Source organism: Electrophorus electricus, unplaced genomic scaffold (assembly GCF_041902795.1).
Source record: "Electrophorus electricus isolate QZ-2024a unplaced genomic scaffold, ASM4190279v1 Scaffold378, whole genome shotgun sequence".
In the NCBI taxonomy this organism is placed as follows: Eukaryota; Metazoa; Chordata; class Actinopteri; order Gymnotiformes; family Gymnotidae; genus Electrophorus; species Electrophorus electricus.
In genome coordinates this window covers 10,001-24,572 of record NW_027658669.1, presented here as the reverse complement: position 1 = coordinate 24,572, position 14,572 = coordinate 10,001, and the positions used below count along the sequence as shown (strand labels likewise).

Sequence of the window (14,572 nt, the reverse complement as noted above, 5' to 3'; positions counted from 1 at the left end):
CTGCTTACACCTTCCAGATGGAAGACACTATGGTAATGGGTATTTGGTTTCAATAGCTGGCCATTATTATCCTTAACCATTTTATGAAATGTAGAGATTATCCTTACTGACAATAAGACTGTCCACATTTGTATTCATGTTAACAGCTGGAGCAAAACCCATGACCTCTGAACCCTTTCACACTAGATGCTGATTAATAAACTAATGATGATTTGGACCACAAATGTTTTTCTCCGACAACCCCTGATTCAGATCTCAGTAGATCATCTCTCTTCAAAAACATTAAACACTATTCTTACATACTTTTAAATGTCTGGAAAATTTCTAAATACCTTGAGATCCCTGTGACATGGTTAGTATTCCTACCTTGGCATTCCAGCCTTTATTTAAGTAATAAATGCATGTGACGCATCTTCCGTCGCCATTAGGATTGTCCACATGCCGCACATATCCAGTGCCGTTACCAGGGTAACAAGCCACCATTGCCTGGAAGGGGAAACAAAGAGGTGCTTTTAATCAGAACACACACCATGTCGGCAACGCTGCATACAATACTCTGTTGTTTTATTTTTAAAAAAGCAAAAGTACTAATGTTCAACCTAAAAACCATCAAAAAGAAAAATCGTGAATCTGTAAGAATCAGTGGACATTAGGTTGTTTTAGTTTTATAATCTATTTGGGTCATCAGGCTGCTGAAACAGTCCTGAAACGGGAGTTGTAACCCAGTCCTGAAACAGTGGTTCAAAAACAGTAAATACACCTTGTACTTATATTGCATAAATTGTTTTAGTCTTTTGGAGTGTTATATAACTGCATTGGCTTAACCCCAAGGGTGTTCTATAGCTCTGGGCACATATTCATGTATGTTCTTTAAATTAGAGGGGAAAAACATACAGCCTAGTCAAGAAAGACCAGTTTAGTTTAGTTGAATTTCCCAAAATGTTAACCCCATCCTCAAAATTGTAAAAGAAGCTCACACAACATGCACATTTAAATAAATGCAGACCACTCAGCTAAAATTTGAATACTTGTAGCTAGCTAGTTATTATAATTACACTGCCTGGTCAAATGGACCATGAGAGCAAGCATATGCAAGCAGATGGTCAGGTTATACAATAAATACAATGGCAAGGCTTCACAGAGAGCTGCATTTGTCATTATTTTCTGTTCAGCTCTTCACTGCACAGATCTATAAACATGCAAACATGCCCTCAGTCAGATACTATAGCCTAAAGTGGAATGAAATATATAAGAGAATCATACCTTTTCATTTAAGTTAAAAAGTACTATACAGACAAGCCGTAGTAGTGAAATATAATTTGGTGAGTGTGTGTTTTAAACTATGAATATGAACAAGTGCAAGAGGGAGAGAAATTGAAAGAGATTTAAAAAAGTGAGTAAATGGGGGAGGGTTGCAAGCCAGAACAAAAGGCTGTGGGCACGATCCTTTTCACTTAGGCTTGAGGTTCATAAGTGAGGAGACCCAACAGCAAAATCATTCAGTACCACTTTAAAGACAGCTGGCTGGTAGAGTGCATGAGCTGCACGCGTCAGAGGCGAGGCCTGGCATGCGCACCACTTGATCTGGCTGGAAAGAACCGGGTGAAAGGTGCCGCATTACATGTCATGATTACGCATGGGGTTTGCATAAGGCCCGCTGCTTTAACCCCACGCTAACATGGCCGCATTCACCTGAAATGCCACCGACAATGCAATGCACAGCACCGCTTTTTAAAAACAGGCATTTTAGTTCAAGATTTAGCAGTGTGTAAAGTTGCTGGTGATACACGTAACAGTAAGCAACATTCTTTTCTCTGCACAACTGCTGTGATTTTTTTAAACAAACCCAACTATTATGACATTTGCTGATAGCCAAAAGAATCACTTTTTGTAGCCAAAATTTTAACTCAAACTGTTGCATTAACTAATGCAAAAAGATGTGAGAAAAGAGTCCTCAGTTTCAACACAATTCATTTAAAAAGATAACTAATAACTTAATTTTAACCTGTAACCTTTCAATAATGTGTAGTCTCGCTAGTAGACAAAGGAAATTACTTAGAAAGTAACAAATTTTAGTACATAAAATCAACATATTTTATAGCCATACTTTCAATTTTATGGAGTGTAAGAATAGGAACATGTAACTAGCTAGCAAGAATACAGGCTACACTAGAAAGTCTAGGTACGTAACTTGTTAGTTAGTTCAGATTGCTAGTGTTATCCAGAAACTAAAAAATTCAGATAAACACCTAAATTGGGCTGGCACTTCAGGGGCCTATCTTGCAATACACGTTCAACTTACCCAGGTTTCCTAACCAAGTTTCAGCTTCACAAAACTTTAATGAGACTAACAACTGTGATGGTCAATCCAGCTCTATATATTTGAGCTATGTTTAATCCCTCTGCATGCACATTAAGTGTCGTATTTGTGGCAAACAGTCAATAATTGTGATGCACATTAAAATTAAAAGTTATAGTTTGTTGTTTTCCAACTTGTATATTGTCTCTATATAGTGGATTCAAATAAGTTTGTAACATTAAAAGTTGAGCTACCTTTACTTGACAGTGTTTAGCAGACACTTTTTTGCACAAACCTTCTGATTACTAATCTAGTACATTAACTGCTGAGCTACCCCTGCCCAGTAAATGAAATAAATATTGAGCTCATAAAGACTGCTCCCCAAACAGTTTTTACATAAGTACTGATAAAATCTTAGAGGATGTTTCTCAACATGCATTCTTGTGGATTCTCTTGATGTCATCTTCGATTTCATGGTCAATCCCAATATTCAAGTTCCCGCAATTGTTCTGGATCTGCCCCAAATATCAAGGATGTTAGTCGTTAGTTAACAAAAATAACATTTCATAGATGTAAAATCACTGTGATGGCATTCTAACTACATTTTAAGTTCTCTTATTTTATCTGCTATTGACCCCACCCACACCTTTAAAGTATAAAGTGTTTTTGTGACTCCAGAGGCTCCATTTAGCTGCCTAGTAGCAGCAAACAGCAGACTGCACTGGTTACTATACTAGGGCTAATAAATACGCACCAGCTACAATTACTGTAAATTTATGCCTTTCTCTAGTATATGTCCAGTTCTGGAATTAATTTCTGACTACTATGAATTTGATTTAAATCATGTGACTGCTTGTTGGCTGATTGGAAAATAGCTCAAAGAAGTTGGTCAAAATGACATTTACATTATTAAATTCAAATTAAAGTTATTTGCAAGAACAAATTTCTCAATAATCTTTTATTTGTTAATTAGCAACTGTGACCATAGCTTTTAAATTAAGCTAAACCACTGTTGGTTTATGAAAAATGTCTTCTGTCATGCAGCCTAACTTTGACTATAGCTAGACAATGTTCTCATCAGGATAGCTTTTAAGGAACTGTCTTCATAGAGTAACTTGAAATTTACATTCATTTTAAAATAGTGTGACAAACACTGCAAATACAGTACAGGCACACAAAAATAGTGATGTTCTTAAGTTATGAAAAAGTGCGGATTCCTGAGCATCATAAATTGTCCAAAATGTTTTCTGACTCATTTAACTTTGTACCATGTAAACCAAATCATTGTACAATAAAATGAACCAACTGCATCACACCACACAAATGGTGTCAAAGTACCCTTACAGATCTCTTAAATTATATTTTAATCTCAAGAACATATATCAAATCTTAAAGACAAAATATTTTATGTAATTATTTACTCAGAACTGCCTTCTGACCATTCTTCTCATTTCAGATCATTTGACACGTCTATATTTCAGACATGTGAAACTACATAAATTTAATGCATATTAAAACCAGTTAAAACTAAATTAGAAATAACTTAAATGAGCATTACTACTAGTCTAAATTGAATTATAAATGTATGTATATCTGAGATATTAACTAGTCAAAACCCCTGTATAGTTATATAAAATTACAATATCCATTTGCCAAAATTACGTTTTAACTGGACCTTTGCTAGTAAATGTTTTACTAATTTTTACTTTGTAAAAATATGTAAATTAATGGTAGTGTATTAATCAAAAATACAATTAGGACATTTCTTCATGGCATTATAACTATATTGTGAATTGGATTTTTTACCAGTGAAAATTTTGTCATGACTCAAATGTTTTGAGATTGAGCTATTTAAGAACATAATGGTTTCACATATATTCAAGTGCCCGTAACCCAGAGGTAAAGTGGTGGCAAACTCCAACCTTAGAAGATTTGAATTTTTAATTTTTTTTTACATATTACTGGCCTTACATTAGAAAATGAAAAAATGATTAGCCTTTATTTTCATGTTTCAGGAATCGGACTAATTCAGCACCCTTCTTGACTCTCCTGGTAGGTGATCACATGTCCTCCTTCGTGTGTGTGTGCTGTGTGACCAACATTTCTTTAGCCCTCAAGGCGCCTGCTGAACTGATATAAACCTTGGCTGCTGGAGCTCAGCCAGACAAGCTGGATTTGAATGCTTGTGCTACGTGCAGAGCGTGAGGCAGTTGTGCTTCTCTAGTAGCCTGACTCTGGCACCCACGCAGCTCTATACAGAACACCAGTAAACACATCTGCCAAGGACACATCACAGAATAGGGAAATGGGGGTGAACATCAATGGGTTCATATATCTCTAACACACACATACACAAACTGCAAATACTCATTTGATATCAAAACCATCTAACAGACAAAGAAAGCCTTTTACATTGTTTACATGTAGTGTTTAACCCTACATATCAAACACCCTTACACTTTAATGTATTTAGATTTTGTTCAGTACACCAGCCAGACAAGTTTATCAAACACGTTTTGGCAGGAACCTTCAGCACACTAGCTCAAGAATATAATGGCAAAAAAGTATGCATTTCTAGAAAATCTGACATCCACCTACAGGGTGTGGGCAGTTTCTTTCTTTTTTTTTTTAAATTAATATGAAAATGGAAACTCACAAGTTGCACACATCACAACCATAACAGTGAACTACATAACCCCAACAAACCTATGCCCAGGGAACTACCTTACTGTAGCAAAATAACCTAATCCCAGCAAACTACCTAAACATCGAAAATTACATAACCCCAGCAAACTACCTATCCCCAGTGAACTACCTAACATCAGCAAATTACCTAACCCTAATGAAATACCTAGCCTCAGCAAACTACCTAAAGGAGTACAAAGGCCATTACTGAAACTCAGGCTTTTTATCCTTTGAAAAAATAAGTACTTTACTAGATTATTTACTTTCAAGATACTTTTGCTGTAACCCATGAATGTCCCTCTGGAATTGACAAACCGATCAAATGATCTGAATCGTGCTGGAACAAGATCCTGTTATTTATGAGGTTCCAGCACCTCTGTGTCTGCGTTATTTCTGTGGTTCCAGCAACTCTGTGTCTGCGTTATTTCTGTGGTTTTTGTACTTTTGCTTGCTAGTCTAATGACATAATATAAGTAATAAACTAAATATAAGTAATACATGATCTTATTTGTGTGTGATCTTATTTGCTTCCTTTCCTAAACTCAAATGCTCATTTTCTTTGGTAACTACAGTCCTAGTGTAATCAGGACATCAGTCACGTTTTGCGTGCTCATGGATCAGAAGGGCTAGCCGATGGTGAGGTTTGAAAAAAAAAATGTATTCACTTTATATGCTTTAAAGGGCATAATGTAGTTTTATAAGACACCACGTTATAAAAGAAAATGCTTGGAATTGAACATATATTGCGTGGATTAACACACTGTAAATGTTTATTTGACAGACCCCTCACTGTACTGCTGTCATCACGTTAACGCTGGGTCTTCTGAACGTGAAGGGTGGAGTACTAGATACACTTGTTTCTGTTCACCCTGCCCACTTACTGGATCACCCCCTGTTACCTCATGTTTTACAAATTAAGCCCAGGCTCAATTAAGCTCTGGCTTTTTACAAGCAAAGTATTTTAGGACCTCTTATAATTATATAATTGAAGAAAATGACCATTTTTAACAGGAAATTAAATAAGACATGTTTAACATTACATTAATTTACACAGTTAAAGTTAAACCAAATAATTTAAAGTTCATTTATAGTTCACAGGACCCTCTTTCAGTGTAGTTATAAATACATAAATATAACAACTTTACATCTCTTCAGTTACATGAAGTATTAATTTTGCTTTGAAAAGTGCTGGGGATAATAATATGGACCAGGTGTTGCATTCAAATTAGCTCAACTTTGCGGCCCCTTTGAGAAATCAAGTCCTTGTGCACCTGCCTTCACTGAAGCCAGAGCTAAGATTTAAAGGAGGAGGATAGTGAAAGATTTTGTCAAGCCTATTTGTTTAAAATATATTTGTAGTACAATTATTTTCTATTTATTTTGTTTTTAAAAAAACATTTGCTTAATTTCATGCCAGTTGCGCTACATTTATCTCAGCACTGTGTGACAAAACATAAGCATGCACATTTTCTGATTGCGTTATTGGGATTATGTTATGTTTTAAAACACACACACACACACACACACACACACACACACACACACACACACACACACACACACACATATATATATATATATATATATATATATATATATATATATATATATAGATAGATATATAGATATATATATATAGATATATATATATAGATATAGATATATTATTGACTAAAACAAGTATATTATTATGAGTTTTGTCAAGAGCTGGGAACAGCATGAAATGTGATGTAGATGTAAGCCTCAGTTCTCATAAACTATATATATAACAAGTAATAGTACTTTAATTTTGATATGCAAATGCATTTAAAAGTACTTTTTTACTTTAAATGAAGCACAAATATAAGACTTCCACTTTACTCAAGTAATGGACCATAATGGGTATTTCTTTTGTGCACCAAGAATCTTTTACTTCTTTAAAATGAGTTGTTGCTGGTGTTGATAGTGAATATTCTCTGTCAAGATATCTAACTAGCTAATGTAATCTTAACTCACCAACACTTATCTCACATGGATTAACTTTAGTCATGAACTTGGAAATCCCATTAGCTAGATTTTTGTTCTTTTTATCAACAACCTCCTGGATGTCAGTTTTACTGTTTTAAGCAAACAATAAACAGCTTTTCCTAAAGCAGACTTGACAACTAACCAGAGATGTGGTTCTATGGAATGTGATCTGATTCTATAGACTATTGCAAATTTGCCCTCAGTTTGGTACCTGACTGTCTTCAGTTTACGCATTAATATCTTTCTTTTCTGTCACTTGAATCTTTCCTTATGATATAGCAAACACTGAATATAAAGCAAACAAGTTCCAATAAAAATATATCTTCAGTGAAAAATATATCAATGTTTTCTGCACATTTTTGAGCTGTTATTGTTATACTTATGCAGGTCATTGAAAAAGTTGCATAGAATTTTAGAACTATGAATTTTAACAGAAAATCTCTGCAATGGCATCAGGTCCTGAGCAATTTAAGCCCTCTAGGCACTCAATATTTTAGACTTTCTAAACGTCACTCCTTTTGCAGCTGCTTCACTGAAAGAAGTAGAGAATGTGAATAGGAAATCTTTTCATAGCATGTCCATTTGTAATAATGATATTTTCATTCAGTCTAAAGCTTCCCACATCAGCAGTAACACTAAAACCAGGATCTGTCCATTAATCGCGTATTTATATGCAAAGATTTTTCTAATTATAGTTTAAGAGAATTCTAGGCCTTATTTCTGCCCCTATCATTTCCAATATCAAAATTAGTTTAAAACAGTTTCCAAGGCAACACTGAATGATGAAAGAAAGGAAAAGAATTAAGCGTGTGTGTTAACTTCCAAGGATTAGAATCCAGCATCGCTGCGGCTTCCCTTAAAATCTTGGCTGCTGACTTTGCCATTGAAATGTAGGAGTAGATTCAGGCTGCAGACGTGCAGGCTGCAGACGTGCAGGCAGGCTGCAGACATGCAGGCAGGCAATTTCAGGGGCCGTTCAGCAGTATTTGCTCCACCCACTACTAATTAACATTGTTTGCACACAAATCAGCTTGAAATGAAAGTGTGAAAGGAGAAGCAAAACAGCATCAGATAGAGCCAGTCTCTCTCTCTCTCTCTCTCTCTTTTTTTTTTTTTTACACCTTTAGCATTGTACTTGGTGAAAATTGAATCACTTTGCTATGGATTTATCTGCTTTTTGTTGTTATTTGAATGTTGTCAGATATGCAGCCTTTCACTATGAAAAAGAAAATACCCAGCATAAACAGACCCAAATTTCTATTTGTTATACTAATAATGACTCACATGGATCTCACATGACTCTCCAATTACTTCCTAGTAGTTCCTCATCATTGCATTAATAGTACTAGATGGGTGAATATGTACTTTCAACTCTATTCTGTCTCACATACCAAAATATACGAAAGTCTGGATGAGTCTGACAGCTCCTTTAATCAAAGTTAATCACATCTGGGTATTCCATCACGAATCATACAGCCTTACAGAGACAATTTCCCACTGTGTGCATGCTTGCTTGTTAGGAATTCCATGACTATGCAAAAGAAAATCTAAAAAAAAGAATAGTGACATACATAAAAGAACACTGTAAAAACAATGATTCTTCACAATGTGTCACTTACGTCTACTGGAAACCTGTTAAAAAATGGGATTTTCCACATATAAAGTACCAAAGCCAAACGCATAAAAAGGTTGCAGTCCATTTCATTGTGCATTTAGACAATTATTTCATGCAGTCTGTGATTCAAGACTGAACTATAGCTGTATAATTTGTGCCATTTGCTCCCGTTCCCATCAGTCACTCTCTGTCCCCTGTTATTATGCAGTGTACTGTACCAGTCAGCCGGGCATCTTCTTGTGACTTGGCAGAGTTCAGAGAAATGCTCAGTAGTTCTAAAACTTTCCACTCTCCTCAAACTATGTCAAGGAAGAAATTTAACATTTACACCTTGTAAATTTTACATTAAAACAATAAGGAATTAAATGCTTGTTACAGCTTTACTACAGCATACTTAAACAGCAGATACTGGTGTGAATGTGCATGTAGCAGGGCACATCTAAGCTATTTCACAGTTCCGTTACCCATCTTTAGAACAGAATTCTAATTCCATGTCCTACGCAAATCTTATTTAAATTTGTGATTCAAAAATCAGAGGAGGTCGGGTCTTGTAAATGACAGTGATACATTTTTAAATCAACAGAAAAGTAGCCCAGAAAGAAGAAACTTTTTTTTTTCTAAAGAGTCCTAACTTCAGCCCCACTGAAATTACCTGAAACACTTTGTTTAAATAAGACACACCGAACATACATGTGAACTGAAACATATATCGAGAAATGGGCCAAAATACTGCACCTGCTGCACAGGACTGAGCAGTAGCTGCAGAGCAACATCTGTGAAGGTTACTGCCAATAAAAGGTGTTTCCACTAATTGTTAAATATAAGGGTTTACATTCTTTTTCCATCAATGTCTAAAAATTGTTAAGTCCGACTTACTTACTGTTGCGAGGATAAGATTGTATTTCATGAGAAAATTCATGCAAAAAGATCATTCCAGACTACATCTCACAACTAGACAGGTCAGGCCTGAGGCAGTTTTGAAAAGCAGCTCAATACTTATTTTGCTATAAACATTCATTATATTTGCCATTTTATTCATTTTTTAAAAAATGGATTGTAAATGGTTAATGGTTATTAGAAGTAACACCCATGTCTTATTAAGGCTTTTCAAGTCACCTTACTTGAGCTTTGATTCTTCCAGTTTTGTTGAAGTTTTATCTACATTTTTGGACTAAAGCGATTTGAAAATTTGAAAGGTAGAAAACATGATAAATAAAACAGAGTTACAGGTACAGTAACCTCATTATAACATGATAAATAAACAGTTATAATGAGGTTACTGTAAAAGTATTGTAACTGCTGGCAGCTTTCACTAACCTTAACTTGACAATATTTTGCATGAATTTGCTCTGTCTAGCTGATTTATATCTCCTCTGCACCATCATCATTTCTAGGCAGGTCAACAAATACCGTTTTCCGGGTGCTGAAATTTCCAAGTTTGATAGAATGCTTTGGAAAATGTGAATATTCAATACCTTTTTGATACAATGATAAAAAACAGCTGCCATCTGATAGGGCAGTCTAGCTTACTTTTTTAGGTGACAGTATTGGTGATTGGAGATAAATAAAAGGTTGCTACTATGAGGTGGTTGATAGGTAGTTTGGATAGGAGTTGATTGGCAGTGTTGTGGATGCAGCTTCTTGACAGCACATGGTGCTTCTCCATTATTCGAAGCCATATCTCATTCTGCAGTAAGGATAAACTGCACTATAGATGCTCAGAGGCAAGTTCTTCACAATATTTGGCTAACTCCAGTGCCTAGCTAGCTGCAAGGTAATGCAAGCAAACAAGCAAAACACCATAAAAACATTAAGACAAACACAAGAAATTAGCTAGATGGATGTTGTGCTAACTAGCTAATGTTTATTCTGTTTGTGTTTTAAAATATGGGGGTCATGAAGCGGATACCCTACCCCACATCCTGACTTTATAAGCAAACACTCCAAACTTCATTTATGAACCTTATCAAGTCAAGTAAGGACTTCATCATAGGACAACTTCATCCACTCATATATGTATACACGGTCAAATGATTGGATACACTTGCCTGTATCCATTTTTGTCTTTGCACTGAAATGTTTTTACTTGCTGTATACAGCCATGCTATCTTTAGCAAGCTAAAAGTCTCAACAGTAGCACAGTGAGAAAAAGAAGATATGTGGAGTGTGTGTGTATGTGTGTGCGCGTGTACTATAATCCATGTGAGTCAATTTCTCAAAAGTAAAAGTGATTAAAAAAATATACATGTGACGCAAACAGAAATATAGAACATAAGTTTTAGTTCATTTCAAATTTTCACAAATAGTAAAAGTGCTTCTCTGCCATTACTCCCTGGAGTCTCCTTCAGATGTGCATCACGTGTTTACTGTGATATACATCCAACACTAACTGAACAGATTCAGAGTTCACAACCCTGAACTTCTCAACATGGGCAAAACTTCACCCCTTAGTGATGGCTCAGCTCAAGAATATTCATACTATTGCTTGGTAACACCCTTTTATTGGGTCAAAATGTCTCTATAAGGAATAAGCAATCACTGTTCTAATAATAATAATAATAATAATAATAATAAATCAATCATTTTAATAGTTTACCAGTTAGGATAAAAATTAAAATCAAATCACCAAATTGTCACCACTGTATAGCAGTTAGGTGACACAAACTAGATGTGGTAATAGATAAGAGTATATTACCATAAAAAAGTTATCATCATCACTTGCAGTGGGCTACACTACTGTATAGAATTCAAAAAGGTCTAACTTTAGTCAATGATCCAATGACATGTTTGTATTTTTTTGTAAATTGATACACAAAGTTGATTCACAAAGTGCTCATACACATTGTGAGAGCCAAGAGTCTGTTTTATTTATTTATTTATTTATTTATTTATTTATATACACTAAAATCATCCTTTCAAAAATAAAAATAATGAACTCAGCTTAGTGAAATTTGTTAAATGAAGCCTTTCTAAATCTATTATGCAAAGACAGACCTACCATATGCTATTACTGTATAGTAATATATTCATTACACCATTTCACTCAAGAAAATGTATTCACATTTTATTCTTCTATTTATTTATATATCTACATTATTTTACATATTTTTAATCTGTTTTTATCTCTTGGAAAAGACCCTTAGTTTCTGTGAGAACTTTGCAGTTTCATATTATATCGCGCGGACATGTTAAATATATTTATAATGTTGTCTATTACATTTCCCCGGGTGTTTTGATGATTTTTTAAAATTGGTTCGGTTATATAAACAAGTTATAGTTTCATTAAAAAATACAAAAGCAAATATGGGGGTGCATGTTCGATCATCACTGTGAAAAAGAAAAGAAAAACTTGTTTGGTAAAGAGAAGAGTGCCAGGATACTTACTTTCGTCCTTCCGTTTATTCTGTAGTTGCCCAGTTTACCATTACAGTGTCGGACAAGATCGTCCATGCGACTCAACAGAACCGCAATCATCTCGCATCCAGGCTCTTTCCCCTCGATCCAAGTGATCTCATCGCCTCTTATGTCTTTAGTGGAATCACTTCTTTGACTGACCAACTGTCCATCGGTAAACTCCCCGGTTAAATACAGGGCACGGACCTCTTCCACGATACGGAGCCCAAGGTCCTCTCCGAGGAAGTTGTCCACAACGCATATGCCATGCTTGTTCATGCACGGTACGATATAATCGGTGGCCAGTTTTTGTGGGGAGGATCGCGTTTGTCCGTTTGCTTTTTTGTCAGAAATGCCGTCCCCGGTTTTCACGTTGTCACATACATTTTTAGCGTCAGGCATAGGCTTGATCAAGTCTTTCGTGCCTCCTGCGTCCGACGGCGGTGCGGCGAGCCCCGCCGGAGCGGATCTGCGCGGGGCCGTGGGGCTTGTTTTCTCGCTGTTCTTGCGGAGTATCCGCTGCGCCTCCGCGTCCTTCCTGGCGTTGTCTCGGCCACTCTGCGGCGGGTCCGTCGGCGGTGGGCGCGGGGTTTTTTCGGCCTCTCTGCAGACCTGCTTGTGTTTCTTCCAGTCCTGCCTCTGGTGCTCCTTGCTGCAGTAGAAAGAGCTGCGGCATCGGCCACACTTCATCAGGTTCTCCATCTTCCCGCACAGCTCGCAATACTGCCGGTCTCGGTCCAGATCGGCCGTGGCACCCTCTCCCAGATGCCTCTCCATGGCGCGGCAGACCACCGGGCCCTAGATCCTCCGCTGCGCCCTCCTCGCCACACCACGCAAGTTTGAAAGTCGGGAAAGCGAAATCCAAGTTGACGGCGTTTCCTCACGCTTGGCGCTCGATTTCATCGCAGTCGCCCCGAGGGACCTTTTCACCGGAGTTTTAAAAAGTAAAAAAAAAATAAGTGACCCTGGCGTTTCTGCCTTTTCATTATTTATTTTTTTCCAGCGAGTTCCCACAGGTTTCGCTGCTCGCCCTGCGCGGACACATGGCGCCGGCGTTCCTCTCTTCTCATAACTCCCCACACGTCCGCCTCGGCCCAGCCCCGTGACGTCACTCCGCTCCGCCGCGCAACTTTGCAGGGTTTTGAACCTCCTACAGCCTCTTGGTATGACACCATCGCGTTTAATACCCACCCCCCCCAAACGTTTACAATAAAGACGATGCAAAATCTTTGTATTGGACTATTTTTACCGTGATCCAATTCAAATGATATAATAATAATAATAATAATAATAATAATAATAATAATAATAATAATGTGTTACCTAAGGGGTTAGAGTTATTAAAGTGTCATTACAGTGTCATTAAAGTAATAATGAAACCGGCAAATGAATATTAATTGTAATCGAGCACATTAACATTAAATGGAATTACACAGTTTACATCACATTTGTTTGTTTGGGGTTGAACTAATGAAATTTCACCAAGGCTACTGATGTTATATTAACAGTGGGATTGGGGGGACATGATATTGCATTGGTTTTGCATTTAATGTGAACGTTAACTATTAACTATTAACTATATTTAACTATAATTAATATGTATTAATAGACTACTAATTAATGTCATTAATACACAGGTCTTGATGGTCAGAGCTCAAGTTTATCTCCTGGCAGACTGGGGTTTGAGTCCTGGTTAATGTGGCTGCCTTCAGCCTTGGTTACACATGGCATCAGAATTGGGATGGCATCAAGGTCATTGGCAGTTTGCCCCACGTTGATGAACCTACACGTGGTGTGAGGTGCTGTGTAGCCTAGTGTGAGGAACCCTGTTGAGGGGCATGGGCGTAGCCCTGATGGAAAGGGCAGTTGTGTGTGGAGGGACACGCGGACAGTGTCACACGCAGGGGACACTCCCCGGAGGTGGAGGCACTGTGACGGAGGCCGTCACTCTCCTAAGGGGAGGTTAAAAGGTTAAATGACAACTCTGGTGGTCTTTGGTCTGGGGATTAGAACTCACATTTACCTTCTTTGGTCCTGGGTAGTTTAAGCCTTCAGCCTTTGTTACAAACACCCATGCATGGCCCACTACAAATATTACTCTTAAAGCAGTAATTCATCAAACAATTATATTTGCACTGTTCCCCTAACCTAAATCTAGTCAAGAGTTCAAAAGTCAAAAATAAGTGACCCTTATGTTTCCACAGGTTTACTGTTCGCTCTATACAGGCAAATGGCATTGGTGTTTTTCTCTTTTAATAACTCTTCACACATCCGCTATTAGAGTCTTAGGTTAGGTTTAGGATTAACATTATGGGGATTATCTCTATTAGACAACCACAAGGAGAAGTTTCATCTACCACTTAACAATATACAAACTTCATGGGCCCAATTTAAAACATTATAATTAAGCAAGCAAATAGCATAAACAAACAAGTGTAACACAAAGCAATCAAATAAATTCATATACACATACAAAACATAGTATACGTGTAGAAAGTTCACTCTTCTGTGCTGCTTGGATTGATTTAGCGTAAAGTCTTTAATAGCAAATATGAATCTTAATTATAATCTAA

At 36.8% G+C, this 14,572-nt stretch overlaps 1 protein-coding gene across 1 annotated transcript; it reads right to left on the bottom strand.

Moving 5' to 3' along the window:
• Positions 1–97: 97 nt before the first annotated feature.
• Positions 98–13,127, bottom strand: LOC145655857 (egl nine homolog 1-like). The gene is made up of 2 exons (XM_081709322.1): positions 11,991–13,127; positions 98–486 (listed from the first exon to the last, which is right to left on the bottom strand). Exons 1-2 carry the CDS (start codon positions 12,774–12,776, stop codon positions 325–327), a joined length of 948 nt encoding a protein of 315 aa, XP_081565448.1. The 5' UTR covers positions 12,777–13,127; the 3' UTR covers positions 98–324.
• Between the last annotated feature and the right edge of the window lie 1,445 nt (positions 13,128–14,572).

Bases quoted from the DNA above. Each gene is read 5' to 3' on its own strand.
- LOC145655857 (XM_081709322.1), bottom strand. From the start codon at position 12,776: ATGGAGAGGCATCTGGGAGAGGGTGCCACGGCCGATCTGGACCGAGAC. The intron at 487-11,990 runs GTAAGTATCCTG...TTCCCCTTCCAG, and splicing joins GAATAAACGGAAGGACGAAA to GCAATGGTGGCTTGTTACCC.